Below are 24,838 nucleotides of genomic sequence, written 5' to 3' on the forward strand. Positions count from 1 at the left end.
TCCAGAGTGGAGCTGTCTTGTGAGATCTCCTGTGTCTACTTCCTGTCAGTGAGGAGGAGCTCTCCACTCCCTCAGCTGACATCCCCAGTTTATTATGGATATCAGCTTCATAATTAAATTGAAATACAAACCGTACTAATTTGAAAGCAAAAGAACACATTTCCTCACAGACTGAGTGCTGTTAAGTTTCGGAGTATGTGTCTCCTCTCAACCTACCAGTCAACATTCCTGGTCCCCATCCTTGGTAAAAGTGAACAATAACTCCCAACCCAGTCCACGTGAACCTGTGAATCTTGGGTGATGGGGGACAGCAGATCATCAATGAGAAGCAAGAATAGTGTGATCTGTCCCGTGACTTCAGAATATGTAGGAAAGTGAGGGAAAGAGAAGCAGAAAAAAACAGTCATCGCTGGGGTATGGAGGCTTGAAAATGCCTGACACATGTGAGGAAGGCTGACAGAACAGAGGCTGAGACACTGGCAGGATCCAGCTCTTAAAGCGTCTTAGACATGGCGCTGGGGAATAGAGACCAAAGGGAGCCACTGAGGGTTTTGGAACTGGGGAGAGATGATAAAATGTGCACGAGAAATGAAGATGGGATAGTGCAGATCACTGGCAGGCCCCAGACAGACCACTGTGGGCCTTAGGGCTGGGGAGGGTGATGACTGGCCTCCCAAGTGGGAGTCCTCTTCCTCTCTGTACCATCTGCAGTGTGACAGCACCAGGTGAGCTTGAGCTAGCTGGGACGTCTCTGCGCCTCAGTGTCTGCTGCTGAGTAGTGGAAATGGGCCTTGACAAGGTTGGAATGTAGATTTAATGAGCTAAGTGAATGTCATGAACAGTGGCTAGTACCCAGGGGTGCCAGCCTTGGAGGTCTCCCACAGCTTGTCCCTTATTCTTGCAGAGGTCATGGGTCTGAGAACTCTATGTCACTGGCTTAGACCTTAGTGGGCACAGGGGCCAGAACACACTTATCCTTGCTAACATGAACTGAGAACTTTCTATATAACAACCACCAAGTTGAGGATGTGATATGTGTTAGTTCCTTTAATCCTTTCAGGTGACACTATATAATATGTTTTATTCCAAGTTTGAAAGGAGGTATTGCAGTTTTATTTTTTTAGACAGGTGCTTATTCTGTTATCCCAGGCTAGAATGACGTGTTATAGTTCACAGAAAACTCAAACTCTTGGGCTCAAGCATTCCTCTTGCTTCAGCCTCCCAAGTAGCTGGGACTATAGGTGCCCACCACAATACCCGGCTATTTTTTCTGTCTTTAGTAGAGATGCAATGGCTGGCCTCAAACTCTTGAGTTCAAGCAATCCACCCACTTCAGCCTCCCCAAGTGCTAGGAGTACAGGCATGAGCCACTGTACCTTGCCGATATTCTTGGTTCATAAGTGAAAAACCAAGACACAGATGGAGCAATGAACTCAAAGTCATACAAGGACACACAATTCTGACTCCAAAGAATGATGGCAGCAAGTCTCCTTCTTATTCGTTATTGTAAATGGCATCCTACTATAAAAGAAATCCATGGTTGCTGGACACATCCCAACAGGACAGAACTGTCCTTCCACACGTTATCCCTGGGGTCAGTCATTGAATCATTTCATACATATTGGAAGATCTTAAACATTAACAGTTGTCTTTGAGAATACAAATATCAACACAATGGGAACTCCTGGTTAAATTGGTTAAATTCTTGCTAATGGTTATTAAAGTCATGGTGGTGGCTAGTTAGCTAGCTGTAAGTGTTAGTTCATTTGTTAGCCTTCATTGCTTGATTCTCAGTCTAGGGCAATAGTGAAGTCCCAAGTTCACCACCTGCCATCCAGGTCGAGGGCATAGGATTAGCTGTTTCACCTTTCTTTCCTCCAGGAAAAGTCAAGATTGTTGTTAGAATTCATGAGACAATGCATGCAAAGCATTTATCATAGCATCCAGCACAGTGTGAGCACTCAAAGGCATCAGTGATTATTGCAGAGCTGGGGGACAGCTCAGAAGGCATGTTCCCCACAAACATCTTTATATGGAACTGAGCTATGTGCAGGGAACACAGAACTCCTCAGGGTCCCACAACCCAGTGAGGCTGAGGGTTGGTCAAGTTCACTCACGCTGTGTGCACGTACCGTAGACACATGTACAGAGTTAGATGGACCTGTGTATTTTCCCCTTTGGTTTCCCAGTCTGGGTAGTGGGTTCTCTCTGTAAGTCTCTAGGTGGGTTAGCATCTTTGGTCCCCCCACCCCCCGTCTTCCCTTGCTTGCTAGCTCTTTTCTGTTTCTCTCTCTTTTACTCTCTGTGTGTGTGAGTGTATGTGCGGGTGCGCTCCTCTGTCCTGCCTTCTTCCAGGCATGCGTGAAAGCTCCTTAGGATTCTGACTGCCTGTGTGTGGTGAGCTTTCCAGGGAGATTCTGCAGTCACATGGGAAACAGGGAGAGGCCCAAATGGGTCACAGGAGTGCCTGGCTGTGGGTAAGAGGCCTCTTTGTTGGGAGGCAGCAATTAACTGTCAGAGGTTCCCAAACTTTATATCCTGCACGTGTCAGTAATTTCACACGGCATCTCCAAACCAAAAGAAATACCTAAGTGCATACTAAGTGATGAAGTCTAGACCGCAAGTGTTCATGTCCTCACGATTTAGTGCAGTTGTTTAAAAATATAGTGTGTATCTTCCATTAGTGGGTATGTACTTACGGGGCACTGCATGACTTCTCGGTGCTCTAACACTGCCGCCTCTTTTCAGCTCCGCATCGATTTTCCTGTGCGGTTTGCTTTTCCTTCACAGCAGCAGCCAAGAACAAGTCCTCACGTGGCTATGATGCCATTGAATGGAAAGTAGTCTGCTCCATGAAACTGTGAGCTCTCATGAGTAGTGGTTTGTGCAATGTCAGACAGATGTCAGGTACTGCTGCATTTCCTTTTCAAATGTGACATGTACAGTGATCATACCAGTAAGTTCACTGTGGTGCCTGGGGGGTGCCTTAGCACAGAGTTTGGGAACAATTGGCATCTGTGTCCCTTCGTGGTTTGTGGTGGGCTACGTGAGGAAGGACTTGTCCTTGCGGCCGCCCTAGACTCACATCTGCCTGTGTCTGCCTCAGTTCAACCTGGTGTGCGATCGGAAGTACCTGAAGGAGACCTCACAGTCAGTGTTCATGGGTGGGCTCCTTGTCGGGGCCCTCATCTTCGGACCCCTCTGTGACTGGTAAGGACATGGCCAGTGCATGCCCATCGGCTCCTGACCCCAGCCCACGTTTCCCCCTTGTGCCCCATCCACTGGCCTTTATAATGAGGCCATGCCCCTTCCTCAGAGGTAGCCCCCAGGCAGGGCGGGGTCTCCTTTCCTCCAGACCCAGGCGAGTTTCCAGGAGGGCCTCCCCTGACCTGCCCCTGGCTTCCTCAGGCTTGGCCGCAAAGCCGCCATCCTGCTGCAGCTGCTGCTCTTAGCCATCATCGGCCTGGCCACAGCTTTCGTGCACACGTTTGAACTCTACATGGCCCTGCGCTTTGCTGTGGCTATCGCTGTCGCTGGATTTGCCTTCAGTAGTGTCACCCTGCGTGAGTATCTAGGCCAGGAGACTTCAGCCCAGTTAGGCACCCACATCTGAAGCAGCCACATCACAGCCTCCTCTGCTGGCCCTAAGGCCCCACCCCTGACATGGTGGCTTTGGGAGGAATAGGGAGGGAGTGGGCAGGGCTGGCCCAGCTGGCCCAGTCTCATTCTCTGTTCCCACAGTTACAGAGTGGGTGGGGCCCTCATGGAGGACCCAGGCCGTGGTCCTGACCCAATGCGCCTTCGCCCTGGGGCAGATGGCACTAGCAGGACTTGCCTATGGTGTCCGCAACTGGAGGCTCTTTCAGATCGCAGGCACGGCCCCTGTCCTACTGCTCTTCTTCTACTACTGGTGAGCAGAGAGCTGGCAGGAGCAAGCAGGCCTAGCTTAGCTATGCTGTGTTGGGCTGGGGGAAGCACCCACACTCCTGGGATGACAGAGGCCATGCTGGAGAAGGATCCTCTAAGGGCTGGGGTGTGGGGCTCAGCCTGCACTAGAACTGTGGGGACCCCCCACAGGACTCCCAGCCTCAAGGTCACCACCATTCCTGGCCCACAGGGCTCTGCCAGAATCTGCCCGGTGGCTCCTGACCCGTGGGAGGATAGAGGAGGCTAAACAAGTGATCCAGAAGGCAGCCTTGGTCAACAAGCGGAAACTCTCTCCAGAGCTCCTGAGCCAGGTACTTCCAATAGGTCTGGTCCAGCCCTTGCCCAGCGCTGTCTCCAGGTATGACTCACTCTGGGCCTTACCCTGCACCCTCCTTGCAGCTGGTTTCAGAGCAGACAGAACCCTCAGGGAATGCCCTGGATCTGCTCAGACACCCCCAGCTCCGGAAGGTGACCCTGGTTCTCTTCTGTGTCTGGTGAGTGCCCAGGGCCCATGCCCTCCCTATGGGTAGCACCAAAGGGCTGACAGTCTCCTGGCGTGGATGAGTGGAGTAGCGGTCCTTCTCTCTGGTACAGTCTCCCCTAGCTGTGCCCATGTCTCTGTGTGACTGCTGACTGTGGTAGCCTCTCCCTCTAGGTTCAATGATGTCTCAAACCCCAGCAGTGACATGGACCCTTGGGTACTTTGTAGGTTTGTGAGCAGTCTTGGGTACTTCGGCCTGGGCCTCAAAGTGGGAGACTTTGGTCTGGACATCTACCTGACTCAGCTGATTTTTGGAGCAGTGGAGGTGCCTGCCCGCTATGCCAGCATCTTCATGATGCAGAAGTGGGGCCGCAAATGGAGCCAGCTGGGGACTCTGGTTCTGGGTGGCCTCATGTGTATCACCATCATCTTCATCCCAGCAGGTACCAGGGCTGGCGGCCCCTCCCCCCACCCCAGTTGCCAGGGCTAGACCAGTGGCCATTGTTCTGTTTCCAGGAATAAGGGCTTCCCTGGGGTGAGGAGCTTGGGTAGGCAGACTGAGGGGTAGGAATAGGGGATGGGGCCATCTACCGTCTGGTGGCTGGCTAGCATTCTCCCCCAGGTGCACCTGTGGTGGGAAAGATCACCACAGCTGCCGCCTTTACCATTGCCTACATGTACTCTATTGAGCTCTTCCCCACTGCCATCCATTTAGAGCTGCCTGTGTGGCCTCTTTTCTTCTGCTCTAGAGACTCTGGTTGTGGCCATCCCTCCCCCCCACACCTTTCACAAACAGCTCTGGGGCTGGCTCCAGGACAACAATGCTGGTTGGAACCCAGGGAAGCTAGAAATAAGCCCACAAGTTGTCCCCAGGCTGGTGGAGGACAAATAATAGAACTAGGCCATGCCCTGACCCTGCCAGGACTTCTAAGAGTGAATGGACTTCTAAGGGGAATGGGGTGCTCAGGAGGTGAAGCCTTTGGCAGGTGAGTTGGAGTACAGCAGGCAGAGAGAGGCCTGGAGGAGGGAGAAGCAGCCAGGAGTAGGAGTGCTGGATGTGCTAATGGGAGTTGGGGACCCTTCAGGAATGGGTCTTGGCTCTCCTGAGGAAGTAAACTGGGCCAGAGTATGGCCTGGAGGTGGGAACAGGTGTGCTCAGCCTGCCCTGGCCTCCCCCAAGAAGATGGTCATGGGGCTGGTGGGCATCTTCTCATGGATTGGGGGCATCATCATGGCTCTGCTGATCCTGCTATAGGAGTACCACGTGAACCTGCCCCTGCTATCATTGGCAGCTTCCCCATTGTGGTAGGCTTGCTTTGCATCCTGCTGCCAGAGACACGTGGCCAGGGCCTGAAGGACGGCATCAAGGGAACAGAGGCCTCACCCACAGTGAGCTGCTGGCTTGCTCTGTAATCAGGATGTTGGCCTCATAGTGGTTACCCCTCTCTATATGCCTAGGCCTGCACCTCACCATTAGACATGGTTTCTAACAGGCCAGTATAGGACCCGCCAACCCCACAGATGTCTTCCTAGCATTGGGCCAGTTTCTCCCTACTTTGGGACAGAGATGATGAGAGACCTTGCCAGGGGACCAATTCTTAGACAGCCAGTGACAAGCTTCTTCTCCCTCCAAGTTCCCTAAGTTGATGCCCCAAGAAAAGGAAATGGACCCCACAGAAAGAACCTCCTGCTCAGGGATGGCCTTTGTGAGCAGCACATACTTGTGTGACTGAGGTCTCTAAGAGCTAGACCATCAGTAGCAGGGAGCGGCTCAAACATCCCTTAGACATGGCCAGGAACCATGAGGACATGGGGATAAGAGCAGCCTTGCTCATGGAGGCAGCACACCTGCCATGACCCACCACCCACCACCCACCACCCACCACAATCCCAGAAGTGTCTCAAACAGGACCTAGTCCCTGCCTCCCTCTCCTCACCCCCTCAACCTTCACCATACATCTTTGTGCACCAAAAGCTGGAAAAAGAGCTTGCCCCATCACTGCCCCAATGCCCCAGCTGACCTCCCATCAGGCAGAAGCTTCCATCTCCCTTCCTTCAGGCACCCAGCTCGAGAAGGTTTCTTTCGGAATGTGTGTCCCTTCTACTTGCTCACCTTCTCCTACACAGCCCAGGGAAGCGGGTGTGTGCCGATGGACCAGGTCACTCAATCCAGCATGGAAGTGCCCAGCTCTTCTCTTTCACATGAATATTTCCTACTTAGAGCTTCCAGCTTCCAAGTGATGGGCAAAAGTTCTATTTAGCTTCCCACTGCAAACCCATTCACAGAGTCCTCTTGCGGAATGCTCACAACTTTCTTGACACAATATGTCACCTGGGCTGAAACTGCCACTTGTGAGGAAAACAAAAAACAACAAACATCTCTGGGTAGAAGCAGGAGAAGGGCCATTTCCAAGGTGAAGTCAGTTCCTGCTCTAAGAGGTGCACACTTGCTGCCTTTGAGGTAGAATGACCATCACTCCCAGGAAGAGACTGAAAGGGACATTTTATGGACAGAAGCATGAATGAAAAAGATTCACTTATAACTTTTGGATGAATCTTTGGAGACTTTTTCTTTTCTTTCATTAGGATTATGGGCAATTGCTCTTCATATTTAAAAGCATTTTTGCAGAGGGTGGCACCTGTGGCTCAAAGGAGTAGGGCGCTGGCCCCATTCACTGGAGGTGGCAGATTCAAACCCAGCCCCGGCCAAAAACTGCAAAAAAAAAAAAAACGTTTTGCAGCTTGTTATGCTTAGTGGGTAAATGTCCTTTAGCAGTGGCTGATGGCAGGTGAGCAGCTGAGATTATCGGCCCAGAGGAGAAGATGTCCTGTCCTGATCTGCTCTCTACCCTGAGGAGCACCACAGGAAGGGGCCCCGCTGGGTCAGGCCATGGCCAGCATGTGCCAAACTGGTGTTATTGAACACCGACAGCACAGATTGGGGGGACATGCCTGCCTCCACTCGCTCACCTGCTGACCCACTCACCAATCTGCTAGGAAGATCTCATGTCACTTGCCCTGTATGCTGGGTCCAAAGATCCACGGTTACAGTAGCTGTCATAGGACTCCCCAGAACCTGGGAAAAGAGCCAAAGAGAAGAGGAGAGGACATGGTAGCTTTAAACAAGGCAGCTGGTCCAGCATATAAGGCAGAGGGCCCTGCTGAGGGCAGTTGGAGAGAAGGCAGGCAGGGCTCCAGCAGTGCTTTCTTACTGGGTAATGAGCAGTGGTGGCAGGTGCTACAGCTTGGAAGGTTTCTGGGGGTTTGAGGAACCAGGTACGGGTGGGGCTTGGAGGACCACATCTCTAATTTTGGACTGAGTTCTGAAGGCAATACTCACTGAATTTCTTTTTCCTTTAAGCTGGGGGAAGGCCCAGTAAGATTTGTATTTTAAAGATCTCGCTCTATCTGATGAATGTGTTGGAAGAGGGCAGAAGTGGAAGCAGACAACCCAGGCAGGACATCATTGCAGCAATAAAGTAATCAACAGCAAGCATTATCACCTCCTTTATCCTCCCAAGCTGCTGGTGAGGAAGTGGGCTGATGGTGCTGAAACTGGGAAGCAGCGGATCTCAGAGCCTGTGAGAAGGTGAAGCCTCTTTGATAATCGCACCTCTGGCCTGTGACCTGGACACAGGACTGGCTTCTTTGTTTCTGGGCAGAAGATGCACCCTGGCTGCTAGGTGCCATGGCTGCGCCCCACCAAGGGATCTCGGAGACTGAGACCAGTGTACTGAGCACTAGTGTTCCCTACACCCCATGTCCACGGTGTCAGATACCCCGACACTTGCCAGCCAGCAGTTCACTGCTTTGGCACTGTCCTCACTGACTCCAGCTCCACACTGACACTCAGGCCTATCCCCACCTGAGCCCGTTACCCCCTAGTATCCAATACCGGGTCTCTGGTTCCAGGGCTCTGAATACAGCACAGGCCCTGGGTTCTCAGTCCTTTTCCTGGTGGCTCTCATCCCCTGTGTCTCCCTGGCTGTGCATTCTCTCCCAGGTCCTAGCTGGTGTGGGGGACCCCCAGCTCTCCATTGCTGCTTCGCCAGCATTACTCTTCCTTCTTGTGGAGACTTCTCCTCTGGAAACTGGTCTCTCTCTTTGCTCCCACCTCAGGAACTCCAGGTCACCCATCCTTATCCATCTAAAACTCTGCTACCCATCTCAGGGTCCTTTCTTCCACCACGACCCCTGCCCTCACCTCCAACATCTCAAAAATGTCTGACATGTAAGTGAATACATGTGTGAATCTCTCATTTAAAGTTCTCACTTTCTGATCTCAGCCTCCCATCTTTCTGGCTTGTTTGCTCCACTATTCCCAGCTGTCTTACTCAGCCTGAGCCGCTACAACAAAATACCACAGACCAGGTGGCTTAGAAATAGAAATTTATTTTCTTACAGTTTTGGAGGTTGGATGTCTGAGATCAGGTGCCAGAATACAGGTTATGTTGATGGCTCCCTTCCTGGTTGCACATGGCCACCTTCTTGTTCACCCCTCCACCTGCATGGCCTTTCATGGTTATGTACACCTAGAGGGAAAAAGAGAAGTTTATCTCTTAACTGGGGTTTTTATTTTTCTTTTTTATTTGTTTTAAAGGTCAGTCTAAGTTCTCTGGGCTGGACCCAAACTCTCTGCCTAAGGGGTTCTTCCCACTTCAGCCTCCTGAGTAGCTGGGACTACAGGCATAGGCCACCACACCTGGCATCTTCTCCTGTTCTTATAGGGCCACTAATTTCATCCCAAGGCCCCATGACCTAATTAACTCCCAATGGCCCCATGTTCAAACACCACCACATTGGGATTAGGGCTCTGATGTATGAATTGGGGAGACAAACTTTCTTTCCATAGCACCATCCTTATGCCTCATGGCCCTTCTGATCCCCTGACCCTTTTACTTTCTCCTCACTTCTCACTGTCCTCTCTACCCAGATTAGGGGACGAAGGCTATCATTTTAATTTCTTTTCAGACAAAGTGATCCTCTCTGTAGCCAATATTGTACCCAGCTAGCAAATCCACAGCAGCAGGTGAGCCCAATTGTCTGTCCTCCCTTTCCCTCCACCCCAGACTCCCAGTCATTGCTTCTGAGAATCACATGACACATTCCTCAATTGGGTCTTCAGCAGTACCCAGAATTTCTCCCAGCTGCCCTAGTTAGCTTGTTGTCCAGCTCTGACCACTGCCTATTTCTAACCCCTGCTCCGGCATCCTTCCCCTCCCCCTCCCCCCTAGCAGATCCCTTCTCCTCCTTTCAGAGATGGGAGAGGCCATTGCACAGTAGCTCCACAAACTTCCTTCCTCTGAGTCTTCCTTTTTTTTTTTTAATTTATTTTTATTTTATTTTATTTTTATTTTTGCAGTTTTTGGCCAGGGCTGGGTTTGAACCTGCCACCTCTGGTATATGGGGCTGACGCCCTACTCCTTGAGCCACAGGTGCCTTTGCTCTCCCTTCTGCTGCAGTGAAGGAACTGTCCTGTACAGAGGTGGTGGTGATGCTGAGGCAGGCATGGCCCTTACCCCTGCTCCCACCTCTGCCTGCCAAGACCTGGGAGCTGCTGAAGGTCCCCCCACCTCTCTTCTCTATTTCCTCTACCTCAGGCCAGTCAGTGGGGAGCCTGTGCACTGAATTTGCCTTTGCCTTCAAGTTTCTTTGCAGGTGAGAGACTGTAGCTCCATCTGGGGTTTCTTCTGCTCCTGGAGGTCTCTCAATGATTCAAGCATTAGTGTCAGGCACAGATACTCGTGACAGTTGGGCTGACAGTTGTCTAAATGTAAGAAATTCCCAGCTTCCCAGGTGCCTAGGATGTGCCAGGGACTCCCTGAGGCTAGCCCTTGCCCTGCAGGTTGGATTTGGTGGCCTCCCTGGACCCTGGTTGCCTACCTCGTTGCTTTTGTTCTTTGATAGTTAGGTGAATGGGGAGCATTCAGTCCAGATGTGTGAAAGGACCCTGATAGTTACTAGCCTTCTTAATTTGTCATTAAGGGAAACAAAAATGATTTCATAATATTTAACCAAGATAATTGACTTTTATAGCTAGTATGACTATTAACTCTGTAAACGTATATCTGCAAGGAACACTTTTTCGTTAAGTCATCTCACTGAGATTATCAGAAATTTAATCTGTGCTGTTTGGGCTTCCCTCTACCTGAACAGTCCAGAGATGGAGCCTAGGTTATGAGGTCTCAGATGACCAAAGCATGGGGTGCTCCCACCCTAGTTATCAGCCTCAACCATGACTGCTGGTTGTTCACTATGCCACCTGTAACCCCACCAGGGCTTCTACTTAAGTGTAGGGAACTCTAGGGAGCCTGAGAGCCCTATGACTAGCCACTCAGGTGACTCACAGACATCAGACAAGTGCTAGTGTCAGACACAAGATCTGATACCCCAGACACCAAGAAACCTGAAGGGCCCTGCCCCCACATAAGGGAATACTAAACCCATTGTAAACTACAAATTAGCTATAAGTTGGGTTCCTTATGATTCATACCTTGATGGCTTTTTTCAAATATAGTAAATTTGTTCAATATTATCTAAGTGTTTTAGTACTTGTGTTATCTGTTGCTAACATCAGAATACCTGAAACTGGGTAATTTATAAAGAAATGAATTTGGCTGTGTGCCTTGCCTCATGCCTGTATTCTTAGCAGTTTAGGAGTGCCAGGTGGGAGGATCACTTGAAGCTAGGAGTTGGAGACCAGCCTGGGCAATATAGTGAGACTCTATCTCTACAAACAATAGGACAATTAGCCAGGCACATTGACATATGCCTGTAGTCCCAGCTCCTCAGTTGGCTGAGGGATAACTTTGAGGAAGAGTTGGTGGTTGCAGTGAGCTCCTAACTACACCACTGCACTCTAGCCTGGCTGAATGAGCAAGGCTCTGTCTCTAAATAAATAGGAACATTTTTAAAAATTAAGAATAAATAAGTAAAGGAATTTCTTTTCTTTCTTTCGTTTTATTTTTAAACTTCTAGAGGATGTTGGGGAAAATGAATTTACTTCTTACATTTGTAGAAGTTGCCAAGTCCAGAGTTGAAGGGCCTCATGGGTGAGGGCCTTCTTGCTGGCGTGGGGACTCTCTGCAGAGCAACGGGGCTGAGCATGTTCACTCCCATCTCTTCTCCTATTCTCATAAAGCCACCAGATCCACTCCCATGAAAACTCATTAACTCAGGACCTATTCAGCCATTCACAAGGTGAGGCCTGGGGCCTTCATAATGTAGTCACAGGGCACAACCACCCCTGAAAGGCCTCACCTCTCCACACTGTCACACTGGGGATGAAGCATCAGTGAGTTCTGGTGGGGACAAACATTCAGAATGTAGCAGTACCCCAGTTTTGCTGCTGTCCTGAGCACATGCTGCATCTGCTGACCGGCTATCAGGCAGACCTGGGCCCAGCCTCCCTTGCTGCTCTTCCTTGTTCTCACTAGGGCTTCTCTGGGTGACACCTTGGACAGGGGTGAGAAGAAAAGAGCTCTTTGTTACTACAGCCCCAGGAAATAGGCGTGAAGCTGGCGGGCTTCAGCAGGGGAAGCTTCGCTCAGAGGTACAAGGCTTTCCCTTCTCCAGCCAGGGCTGTCAGTCACCCCCCAGTTCTTCTGTGTTCCAGGCCCTGAGCTGATTTCCCCCACCCTAGTGTCCCACCCCTTACCCCCAGGCACAGAGACTGGAGCCCTGGTCAAACAAGCTGGCAGTGAGGCTTCTGGCTTATGGGGAAGATGGGCCAGACACAGGAAGCTCTAACCAGGGTGGTGGAGGAGTGTCCCAGAGAGACAGAGCACAGGGGTGCGGGACCAGGACAGCCACTTCCAGCCATTGGGTCAGGAAGGCTCGGGGGATAGCTGACAACTGAGAGACATCTAGAAGGCCGGGAACGTGTCCCTGAGTAGAGGGTGTGTGCTCTGGGCACAGGGAACAGTGTTCACAGACACATGGGGCTGGCTCGTGTGGCAGTTTCCCAGCCTATTTTGCCTAATCTGTCCCTGGGGGCTGTGGCCAGTTGTGTCCATGGAGTAGAATGCTGCCCCTCACCACTCCTAGCCTAGCCCAAGGACCTCCCTGGACCATTGTGACACCAATGGAACCCATGAGTTCTACTTCCAAGGTCTGGCTGAGTCTGGACTGCAGTCAGATGAGCACTGGCTTTGGCTTATGGTCCTAAATCCAGGAAGGAGGGACAGGAAGGGTGTGGAGGGTGACAATTTTGATGATAACTGACAACTATGGTTCCACATTCTTAGCACAGATGTGGAGAGGATCTGTACCTGTTTGGCAGTGGAAAATCTGTGGAAGAAGCAGGCTGCCCTCCTGGGAAGCACGAGTTCTCAGGTGAGGTAGCTGGCCATCTTCTGCCCTCAGGAGGAGGGCTGCTCCTGGCTATACCTTTTAGTTTCTGCTTTTGTTCACTGAGAACCCATGGGGGCCTGTCCACCTGGCAGAGACCAAGGGGTCAGAAGAGGGAGTAAGTGCTCTGGGGCCTTCAGACTGTTAGACCACTGTGGGTGTTCAAGTGGTGCTGGGAGGACACAGTGGGGACTGTGGGGAGGCTGATATGGCAGATTCTGGCCTGGAATGCAGGTCTCTGTGGGGAGAGCAATGGTTTTCTCCCTCCCTCCCTGGAGGTCTCCTACCCCCTCCCCCTACACTCTCCAACCTGACACAGGCACATGCTGTTTGTCTCCTCTGGCTGTTGGGACAAACTATCACCCCTCGTGGCTTAAAACTGAATTAATTTATTGTCTCCTTCAGTTCTGGTGATCAGCAGTCCAAAATGGGGCTCACTAGACTAAAACTAAGGGTTGGCAGGGCTGTGTTCCTGTCTGGAGGCTCCATGGCAGAATCACTTCTTCCCTTTTCTCAACATTCAGAGGCTGCGGGGTTCTTTGGCTCAAAGACCCCTGTATCTTCAAAGCCAGCTGAGAACATTCAAATCCTTCTCATCCTGCATTTTTCTGGTGCCAGCTCTCCTGCCCCACTTCCACATTTAAGGATCTTATGATTGCACTGGGCCCACTCAGATAACCTGAGATACTCTCTTCATTTATTTGAACGTCACCTGATTAGTAACTTCAATTTCATCTGCAAATCTGATCCCTTGCCATGTAAGGTAACATATTCACGTCATAGGGTAAACATTTATCTTCAAAGGGACCATTATTCAGTCTTCCCCACAGCGCTCACAAGACACACACTCCCCCATCCATGCTGTTCCTCTGTGTTCTCTGCCTCTTGTACACCTTCTAATTCTGCTGAGATTGGAGATCCTGAACTTTGGGGCGAGGCAAGAGGCATAGACAAGTCAAACAGGCACAGTGCCAGCCCCTGTGGACTTCCCACTGGAATAAATCAGAAGTAGCAGGACTTGGGCTAAGCAGAACAGATCTTCAGTCCAGAGAAGGGTCCTTGGTCCACTTTGCCAGTTGTTGCCCATGTGGGCATGGTGTCCCATTGGCCAAAGTTCAAAAAGAAAATGCTGAATTTTTCTGGAATCTTCTGTTGGCAACTAATTCTCACTCCAAATGAGCTAGCCAAGGGTAACGTGTCTGCAAGTTGGGCTTGTCCCCTCGGCAACAAGTTAGACACCTGTCACATGGATTATGGAACAGCAGAGTGACAGAGTGAGAAGCAAGCAGCCCTCAAGTGTTACTGGTAGGAAAGTAGGGTCCCCAGACAAAAAGGGATGTATTCAGGCATGTGATTTGAGCCTGTGCCCTTGTAGCCAGACAGTGGGCTTTTCTCCATTCCCAGCTACCCTGTGCCAGAGTGCAGTGCAGGGCTCATGGGGTTCTGAGAGAGGTCCTAGCCCTAGCTGGGGCTGGCAAGGCATCTTGGTAGAAAGCCCAGTGGAGGCACCTGCTATCAGGGGTAGGGAGTGGATTCTGTGGCTATAACTTGATCCCCTAAACTCCCTACCCTCTAGGCAACCAGTGTGCTACCTGCAACCAGACAAGGGCCTCTCCTCTAAAGACTTCTCTGGAGAAACGTTCCTGGCATACTGGGAATCCACAGGAAGCTTGGCAGAAATTAGAGATTGGTAAGGATGCTCTAGTTTATTATTTAAATGTATAGGGATGTCCAACATATGTCCTGCAGGATACATGCTGATTTTGTGAGGACTTTTTGTGCTTATTTGTGGTATTGCATATCACAAAAATTATGTGTGACCATGTTTTGTTAATCAGCTTTTGTTAGTGCTGTGTATTTTATGTGTGACCCAAGACAACTCTCTTCCTCCAGTATATGGTAGAAAAATAAAAAAGGTTGGACACCTTTGGAAAATAGGTCTTAGTGCTTAGGAAAAAAGTACACAAAAGACCAAAGCATAGGAAAAGTGAGAATATGTGGATGTGGGTTTCTTCAGAGGATACCTGACTTGACAATGTGAGTGCTTGGCCTTCAGCAGTATTTAAAAAGTCACAGCAGAGGCTTGGCACCCATAGCTCAGTGGTTAGGGTGTGGGGCACATACACCAAGGTTGGTAGGTTCAAACTTGGCCTGGGCCTGATTAACAACAAAGGTAACTGCAACAGCAACAAAAAATAGCTGAGCGTTGTGGGGGGTGCTTGTAGTCCCAGCTACTTGGGAGGCTGAGGTAAGAGAATTGCTTAAGCCCAAGAGCATGATGTTGCTGTGAGCTATAACACCATAGCACTCTACCTCAAAAAAAAAAAAAAAAAAAAAAAGTCACAGCAGAGACAAGGTGTCTCCTCATACCCACAAATGACCAAAAATCAAAGCCAATGCTGGTGGGACTGTAGAGAAGAAAACACCTCATGGAGTGGGGCAGACTCCAGTTTGCTCTTCCTGTAGGACAATGTGACCACTTGCTGCAGGAGCTATATCATGATCCTAATGAGTAGACATTAGCCCAGGGAACACAGAGAGCCTTCTGCACATTGATGTGTACAGCAGAGTTGTCTGAGACAGTGGGAAACAGCTCTGGTGCCCAGCAGCACCCATAAAGTGAACAGATCTGTAATGAAAGAGCTGCAGCCATTGACATGATCCGTGAGTTTTGGCTGAAGAAAACAGGAAGAGCATAGTGGCAGGCAAAATCTCAGTAATAGGGCATACCGTGCAGTCACAGCGTGTGACTGCCACCTTTACCAGTCTCCATCAGAGGATAAGAGGCCCTTTAGGAAAAATGAGTGACTATCTCAGGAGAGGGCATTGGAAACAATATTTTTCCAAAATAAATACAGATACTTCTGAACCCATCACCCAAGCAAATCCCCAGAGCATAAATAGTGACTTCCATCTACCACTTCCTGACATCATCCCTCTGCCTCCTTGCAGAGATGATTATCTGAATTTCATCCTTGTGTTAAAAAACTTGGCCGTTTTATTACATGGCAAACATTAACAATAACCTTATCTAGTCATGCTTGTTTCTTTTTAAAAATTCTCTTTGTTTTCAATTTTTAATTGCTTTAGATTTTGCTTTTTATTATTATCAGTACATAAATGGTTGTATAACTTTGTATGGTGCATGTGATATTTTGATACAGGTATATAGTGTGGATTAATCAAATTGGGGTAATGGAGGTATCCATTACCTCAGGCATTTATTAGTCTTTAGTGTTAGAAACATTACAATTCCACTTTTTTAGTTATTAGAATGTATAGCTTAACTTATTGTTGACTAGAGTCACTTGGTTGTGCTATCAAATATTGTTCTTTCTAACTTTATAATAACTATATTTTTGTATCCATTAACCATCTCTACTTTACCTCCTTCTCCTTGTACTCTTCCCAACCTCTGTTAAACCTCATTCTACTCTGTTCCCACCAGAGCAATTGTTTTTAATATTTAACTCCCACACATGTATGAGAATATGCAAGATTTTCCTTTCTATGTTAGGCTATTTCACTGAACTGAAGTGAAATGTTCTCCTGTTCCATCCAAGTTTTTGCAAATGGCAGAATTTCATTTTTTGGGGGGGCTGTATAACATTCCATTATGTATGTAGTACCACAATTTCTCTATCTATTCATCTGTTGATGGACACTTAGGTTGAACCTGTATCTTGGTTATTGTGAATAGTGCTACAATAAACATGAGAATGCAGATGTCTTTTATTTTTTTTATTTTTATTTTTTTATTAAATTACAAACACATAGATCATGTATACATTAACGCATTTATGGGGTAAAATGTGCTGATTTCATATAGAATTAGGAACGCTTACACCACACTGGTTAATACATACCTCATCTCGTTTACTTAATTATTATGTTAAGACGTTTATATTCTATACTATTAGATCCAACATGTACCCTTGCATTATACACCATAGGTGTGATCCCACCATTCACCCTCCCTCGATCTGACCTCTCCTCTCCCATCTCAACCCCTCTCTTCCTTCCTTCATCTTGGGCCATAGTTGTGATATATTCTTCATATGAAAGTGTGAGTGATTGTAAATTGGTTTCATAATAGTACTGAGTATATTGGATATTTTTTCTTCCATTCTTGAGATACTTTACTAAGTAGGATGTTTCAGCTCCATCCATGTAAACATAAAAGAAGTAGTCTCTGTCTTTTTTAAGGCTGCATAATATTCCATGGTATACATATACCACAATTTATTAATCCATTCATGGGTCAATGGGCACTTAAAGACTTCTTCCATGACTTGGCTATTATGCATTGAGCTGCAATGAACAATCTGGTGAAAATATGTTTGTTTTAAAGTGATTTTTGGTCTTTTGGATATACACCTAGTAGAGGAATTGCAAGATCAAATGGCAGGTCTACTTTTAGATCCAAAAGGGATGTATTAGCTTACTCTATACTTCTTTCCAAAAGGGATGTATTAGCTTGCACTCCCACCAGCAGTGCAAAAGTGTTCCTTTTCTCCATATCCACGCCAACGTCTAAAGGTTTAGGATTTTGCTATGTGAGCCACTCTTAGAGGAGTTAGATGATATCTCAAAGTGGTTTTGATTTGCATTTCTCTCATGATTAAAGACGATGAACATTTTTTCATGTGTCTGTAGGCCATGCGCCTATCTTCTTCAGTGAAGTTTCTGTTCAAGTCTTTTGCCCACAATGAAATGGGATTACTTGTTCTTTTCTTATTAATAAGTTTGAGTTCTCTGTGGATTCTGGTTATCAAACCTTTGTCAGAAACATAACCTGCAAATATCCTCTCCCATTCTGAGGGCTGTCTGCTTGCTTTACTTACTGTGTCAGAAGCTTTTTAGTTTGATCAGATCCCTCCTTTGGTTTTACCCTGGGGTGGTCCTCCTCATAAAGTATTCTCCCAGGACAATTTCTTCGAGTGTTTTCTCCTGCACTCTCTTCAAGAATCTTTATAGTTTCATGTTTTAAGTTTAAATCTTTTATCCAGTGAGAGTACATTTTTGTTGATGGTGAAAGACGTGGGTCCAGTTTCAGTCTTCTACAAGTTGCCAGCCAATTCTCCCAGCACTATCTGTTAAACAGGGAATCTTTCCCTCAATTTATATTTTTGATAGGCTTATCAAAGATCAAATGATGATAAGTGTCTGGGTTCATCTCTTGGTTCTCAATTCTGTTCCATACATCTACCTCTCTATTTTTGTGCTAGTACCATGCTGTTTTGATTACCATAGATTTATAATATAGCATGATTTCTCCTGATTTGTTTTATTTCTGAGTAATGTCTTGGCTATTCAAGGCTTTTTCTGGTTCCATATAAAACAAAGTACTATTTATTCCAGATCTTTAAAGTATGATGGTGGTGCTTTGATTGGTATTGCAATAAATTTGTAAATTGCTTTGGGTAATATGGACATTTTAACAATGTTGATTCTTCCTAGCCATGAGCATGGTATGTTTTTCCATTTGTTAAGATCTTCAACTATTTCTTTTCTTGGAGTTTCATAATTCTCTTCATAGAGATCTTTCATGTCCTTTGTTAGGTAAATTCCCAAATATTTCATCTTTTTTGGTATGACTATAAAGGGAATAGAGTCCTTGACTGTTTTTTTGGCTTGACTATTATTGGTATATATAAAAGCTACTGATTTGTGAGTATTGATTTTGTATCCTGAGATGCTACTGTATTCCTCGATCACTTCTAAGAGTTTTGTGGTTAAGTCCCTGGGGTTTTCCAGGTATAAAATCATATCATCTGTGAAGAGTGAAAGTTTGATCTCCTCTGATCCTATTTGTATACCCTTCGTTGCCTTCTCTTGCCTGATTGCAATGGCTAAGACTTCCATTAGGATGTTAAAAAGCAATGGAGATAATGGGCAACCTTGCCTGCTTCCTGATCCGAGTGGAAATGTTTTTAATTTTACTGCATTCATTATGATAGTGGCTGTGGGTTTGCTGTAGATGGCCTCTATCAGTTTAAGAAAAGTCCCTTCTATACCTATTAAGTGTTCTGATCATAAAAGGATGATGGGTATTATTAAAAGCTTTTTATACATCTATTGAGAGAATCATATGGTTTTTGTTTTTTAGTTTGTTTATGTGACGTATTGTATTATGGATTTACATATATTGAACCAACCTTGAGACCCTGGGATAAAACCCACTTGGTCATAATGTGTATAATTTGTTTGATATCCTGCTGGATTCTGTTTGCTAGGATCTTATTGAATATTTTTACATCTATGTTCATTAAAGATATTGGTCTATAATTTTCTTTTCTTGTTGGATCTTTTCCTGGTTTGGGGATCAGGGTGATATCTGCTTCATGGAATGTGTTGGGAAGTATTCCTTCTTTTTTGATGTTTTGGAAAAGGTTAAGTAATATAGGTACTCATTCCTCCTTAAAGGTTTGGTAGAATTCTGATGTGAAGCCATCTGGTCCCAGACTCTTCTTTTTTGAAAGATTTCGTATAGTTGATTAGATGTCAGTACTTGATATAGGTCTGTTCAGTGTTTCCAATTCTTTTTGATTAAATCTAGGAAGTTGGTGTGCTTCCAAGTATTGGTCAATTTCTTTCATGTTTTCATATTTTTGAGAATAAAGTTTTTTGCAGTATTCATTAAGGATTCTTTGAATTTCTGAGGTGTGTGTTGTTATTTTGCTTTTGTCATTTCTGATTGATGATATTAGGGACTTTAATTTTCTATTTTTGGTTAGGTTGGCCAAAGGTTTATCATTTTGTTGAATTTTTCAAAAAACCAACTTTTGATTCATTGATCTTTTGAATAATTCTTTTGTTTTCTATTTCATTTAATTGTGCTCTAATTTTAGTTATTTCTTTTCTTCTGCTGGGTTTGGGGTTGGAATGTTCTTCCTTTTCCAGTTGCTTAAGATGTCCCATTAAGTTATTGATTTCCTCTCTTTCCATTATCTTGAGGAAGGCTTGCAATGCTATAAATTTCCCTCTTAAGACTGCCTTTTCAGTATCCCACAGGTTCTGATAATTCACGTCTTCATCATTGTTTTGTTTCAGAAATTTGGCAATTTCCTTCTTAATCTCATCTATTGTTCAGCATAAGGTTATTTAGTTTCCATGTTCCATAGTTTCCATTTATTGCATGATGATCTGAGAAAATACAAGGAATAATTTCTATACTTTTAAATTTGCTGAGGTTGGACTCGTGACCTAAGCTGTGATCAATTTTGGAGGATGTTCCATGGGCTGATGAGAAGAATGTGTATTCAGTTTTGTTTATGATGAAATGTTCTGTAGATGTCTGTTAAATTCAATTGTTTTATGGTGAAGTTTAAGTCCAAAATTTCTTTGCTTAGTTTCTTATTGGAGGATCTATCCAACACTGCCAAAGGGGTGTTAAATTCTCCAACTATTATGGTGCTAGAAGATATTAAATTGCTCATGTCTGTTAGGGTCTCCCTTATAAATTGAGGAGCATTCTGGTTTAGTGCATAAATGTTAACAATTGACACCTCATCATGTTGAGTGTTTCCCTTAACAAATATGAAGTGACCATCCTTGTCCTTCCTTACTTTTGTTAGTTTAAAGCCTAGTGTATCTGCGAATAAAATTGACACCCTTGTTTTTTCTGATTTCCATTTGCCTGGATGACAGATGCCCATCCCTTCACCCTAACTTTATTTTTATCCTTTAAGGTAAGATGAGATTTCTTATATGCAGCAGATATCTGGCCTGAGTTTTTGTATCCAGTCAGCCAACCCATGTCTCTTAAGAGGACAGTTTAAGCCATTCACATTAATTGAGAGTATTGATAAGCCTGGTAGTATTTTGGGTGTCAAGTTTTTCAAAAGTCCAGTGGAAATTTTGAATCTTTTCACCACTGTGGAAATTGGGTTTTGGTCAAAAATTTCAGAATGAGTTTACTTTGGTGGTAGAGCATTATGCTGGTCATTATGGAGGATGGGTCTGAGGATATCCTGATGTGCTGGTTTGGTTATGGCAAATTTTTCAGCATGTGTATGTCATTAAAGTATTTAACTTCTCCATGACAAATGAAGCTCAATTTAGCTGCATACTGCATCCTGGGCTGAAAGGTTTTTTGTTTTAGGAGATTGAAGATCAATGACCATCTTTTCTTGCCTGAAAAGTTATAGCAGAAAGATCTGCAGTCATTCTAATATTCTTCCCCTTGTAGGTTATGATTTTTTTACATCTGGCTGCTTGCAGGATTTTCTCCTTCATATTAACTTTGGTGATGTTGATTACAATGTGTCTAGAAGATGCTTTATTTAATTTGAGTCATGCGGGGGTTCAGAAACTGTCTCCTATCTGAATTTCAGTATCTCTTGCCATGCTTGGGAAGTTCTCCTTAGTTATCTCTTGGAGTAGAGTATCTGTGCCTTTTGGACCATCCTCTTCTCCTTCAGGGATTCCTATGAGGTAGATGTTTGCTCTTTTGGAGTGGTCCTACAATTCTCTCAGGGAATGATCCATTTTTGCTCTCCACTTCTCTTCATCTTTGAGTGTTTGGGAGCATTCAAAAGCTTTGTCTTCAGTGTCAGAGGTCTTTTCTTCTGCCTGCTCCATTCTGTTACTGAAGGATTCTACTGTATTTCTCAGATCTTTGAGGGCTGCAAGTTCTTGTCTCAAAATGTCAAAATCCTTGGTGATGTTGTCTTTGAATTCATTGAATTCTTGAGACAACTTTGGAATTGCTACTTGAATTTCTATTTCCATCTTTACCTCCATTCTGTTAATCTTATTTGCAATCCAAATTCTGAATTCTATTTCTGACATCTTAGCCATTTGTTTATAAATGGACTCTTCTTTTGTGTCCCCTTTGTAATTCCTTGGGGGAGTTGATCTACTCTGATTATTCATGTTGCCAGAGTTTTTCCCCTGATTCCACCCCATGATTATTTTTCACCTTTTGGCTAGAGAAGCTGGCAGGGTGAAACTGAATTGAGAGCTCCTGGAGTTGTAATTAACGAGCCCTTTACCAAAGAACGGGCGGGGACTGGTGATTGTGGCTTTTCCCTTAGAGCTTTACAAAAGTCCCATTCAGAACTACAGCCTGAAACTCTGGGCACCTGCTTGGTGTGGTGGCGCTAGATGGTGCTGACTGGTATTCAGCTAGTCTCTGTCTAATCCTAGTGAATCAGTGGCTTTGGGCTGAAATCTCAGCTGTGGAGATATAGAAGTAACTAAGACACCCCACCCATCCCCTCAAAGGTGACAACTGGAAGGGGAGAATCCCACACTCCCACAAGAACACAACCAGGGTACAAATTTGGTGGGTCCCTGGGTGATCAGCCCAGGTCAAGAGTACCAAGCCAATTGTCTTGGTGGACGCAAACACCCATCAGGTTTGAGAGTTCAAAAGGTCTTCAGCATCTAGGCAGCAGGGGTCCACTGGCAGCTCTATTTGACCCCACAGGGAGGGACAGTGGAGCTGTCACTGTTGGGAGTGGTGCCTCCAGTCTGGGGTACTGCTGCGTGCAGGTCACAGGAGCTGGCATGGAGCTGGAGGGTGTTGCCACCCAGGTGCAAGAGTCACAGGAGCCAGATGGGGAGCCAAAGGGTGGAGTCAGCGGCTGTGAGGTGTATGGGTCACAGGAGCTAGGCAGGAGTCTCCGGCCACAGGCCATGTATCGCAGGGCCTGGGCGGGAGTCACTGGCCACGGGTGGTGGGTCGCAGAAGCTGGGCAGGAGTTGCCGGCCACAGGTCCATGGAGCTGGGTGGCAGTAACTGCTGCATATGCTGGTCGCAGGAGTCTGGTGGGGAGCCCAGCCACCCACTGGGGGCTGCTGAACTGGGGAGCCAGTGGGCTGCAGTTCCCAGTGGTCAGTAGTGCAGGACTGAGCTATGTTCTTTCCAACACAGGGCAAGTCTCTCTCCCCTTGTGACTCCCCACCTGTATTAAAGTTATAGTTTCAGTGCAACTGTGCCACAGCTCATGAGGTGCCCTGCCCTAGCAAAAATCTGCCAAACAGATTTTGCAGGGGGTAGTCTTCCAGACCTCTGGGAGAGGGGGGAGGGGTGGATTTGGAGTTAAAGAAGGTAGGGAGAATATTAGATCAACTTTTGGCCCAGGTAAGAGATTGCCTGGGTTTGCAGTGGTATCTCTTCATGGAGGGAGTCCCAGCCTTCAGTTGTTCTTTCCCTTTTTGTGAAACAAAAGATCCTCAGTTCTCTACTTGCCTCAAGCTGCTCTCCTGATAGGGAAGAAGGGAAGGATTCCCATTCTCTTTGGGATCGGTTTTGTACCTGTAATTTGTTTCCTTGGAGTCCCAGTTTGTTGCAGTAGGAGAGTGATGCGAACCTATCGATGCTTTCTGTCAGCTCAGCTCTGATCTTCTGCTTTATTGGGTTATTTCCAGTCATTATTTCTCCCTCTGGATGGGAGCCTTTGCCAAAATCTGGCTTCAGTTGGCCATCTTGCCTCCCTCCCCAGATGTCTTTTCAATAAACTTACTTCCCCTTCTTGGATATATACCCAGCAGTGGGATTGCTGGGTCCCATGGTAGCTACATTTTCAGTTTTTTGAAGAACCTCCATACTGTTCTCCATTGTGATGAACTTGTTCCCATTCCCACCAACAGTGTACAGGGTTCCCATCACTCCACATCCTCATCAGCAGTTAGTATTGCCTGTCTCTTTGATAAAAGCCATTTTAACTGGGGTGAAATAATATCTCATAGTTTTGATTTGCATTTCCCTGATGACTAATGATGTTGAGCATTTTTTCATATACCTGTTGCCTATTTGTCTGTCTTCTTTTGAGAAATGTTTATTCAGATCCTTTGCCAATTTTTTAGATGAATTATTTTTTTCCTATTGGATTGTTGGATCTCCTTATATATTCTAGTTATTAATCCCTTGTCAGAGGGATAGTTTGTCAATTTTTCTCCCATTCTGTGGGCTGTCTCTTCACTTTGTTAATTGTTTCCTTTGCTGTGCAGGAATATTTTAGCTTGATTTCTCATTTGTCCAAATTTGCTTTGGTTGCATGCCCTTTGTGGATGTTTTTGAGGTCCTTGTACAGAACAATGTCCTGAGGCATTTTCCCAATGTTTTATTTTAGTATCTTTATAGTTTCAGGTCTTAGATTTAAATTTACTGCCCTTTTGATTTTATTTTTGTATATGGTGAGAGATACAGGTCTGGTTTCACTCTTGTGGGCATGTATATCCAGTTTTCCCTGCACCACTGTCTTATCCCCATTGGACAGTCTTGCCACCTTTATTGAAGACAAGTTCACTATAGATGTGTAGATTTATTTCTGGGTTCTTTATTCTGTTCCATTGGTCTATGTGTCTGTTTTTATGCCATTACCATACTATTTTGGTTACAGCAGCTCTGTAGTAAAATTTGAGGCCAAATAATGTGATTCCTCCAATTTCACTCTTTTTTCTCCTCAGGATTATTTTGCTACTGTGGGTCTTTTATGGTTCTTTATAAGTTTTAGGATTATTTTTTCCATGTTTTTAAAGAATGTCATTGGTATTTTGAAGGTGATAGCATTGAATCTGTAGATACTTGGGGGTAGTATGAACATTTGAACAATTTTGATTATTCCAATGCATAAACATGGGATATCTTTCCAATTTTTTGTATTGTCCTCAACTTCTTTCACCAATGTTTTATAATTTTCATTATAGAGATCTTTCACTTCTTTGGTTACATTATTCCTAGGCATTTTATTTTATTTGTAGGTATGGTAAATGGAATTCATTTCTTGGTTTCTTTTACAGATTGTTTACTCTTGATATATAGAAATGCTACTAATTTTGTATGTTGAGTTTGTTTCCTGAAACTTCACTCAATTTATCAGTGCTAATAGTTTTTGAATGGAGTTTTTAGGTAACTCTAGAGGTAAGGTCATCTCATCTGCAAAGGTACTTGACTTCTTTCCTTCCATTTTGGATGCCCTTCATTTCTTTCTCTTGTCTGATTGCTCTAGCTAGAATTTCTAGTACTATGTTGAGCAACAATAGTGAAAATTGGCAACCCTGTCTTGTTGCACATCTTAGAGGAAAGGCTTTCAGTTTTTCCCATTCAGTAGATACTAGCTATGAATCTGT

The 24,838-nt window shown here is 45.8% G+C and overlaps 1 protein-coding gene across 1 annotated transcript; it reads left to right on the plus strand.

Annotated features, from left to right (window-relative positions):
* Window positions 1–509: 509 nt before the first annotated feature.
* On the plus strand, window positions 510–22,660 carry LOC128591376 (solute carrier family 22 member 13-like). Its single transcript, XM_053598833.1, is given in 13 exon segments — window positions 510–602; window positions 3,107–3,210; window positions 3,409–3,563; window positions 3,742–3,910; window positions 4,118–4,238; window positions 4,327–4,421; window positions 4,637–4,851; window positions 5,031–5,131; window positions 5,589–5,685; window positions 5,688–5,797; window positions 12,655–12,742; window positions 14,334–14,447; window positions 22,191–22,660. Coding segments are annotated over 13 exon segments (1,932 nt in total).
* Window positions 22,661–24,838: the final 2,178 nt, after the last annotated feature.

This window comes from Nycticebus coucang, chromosome 8, assembly GCF_027406575.1.
Source record: "Nycticebus coucang isolate mNycCou1 chromosome 8, mNycCou1.pri, whole genome shotgun sequence".
Lineage (NCBI taxonomy): Eukaryota > Metazoa > Chordata > Mammalia > Primates > Lorisidae > Nycticebus > Nycticebus coucang.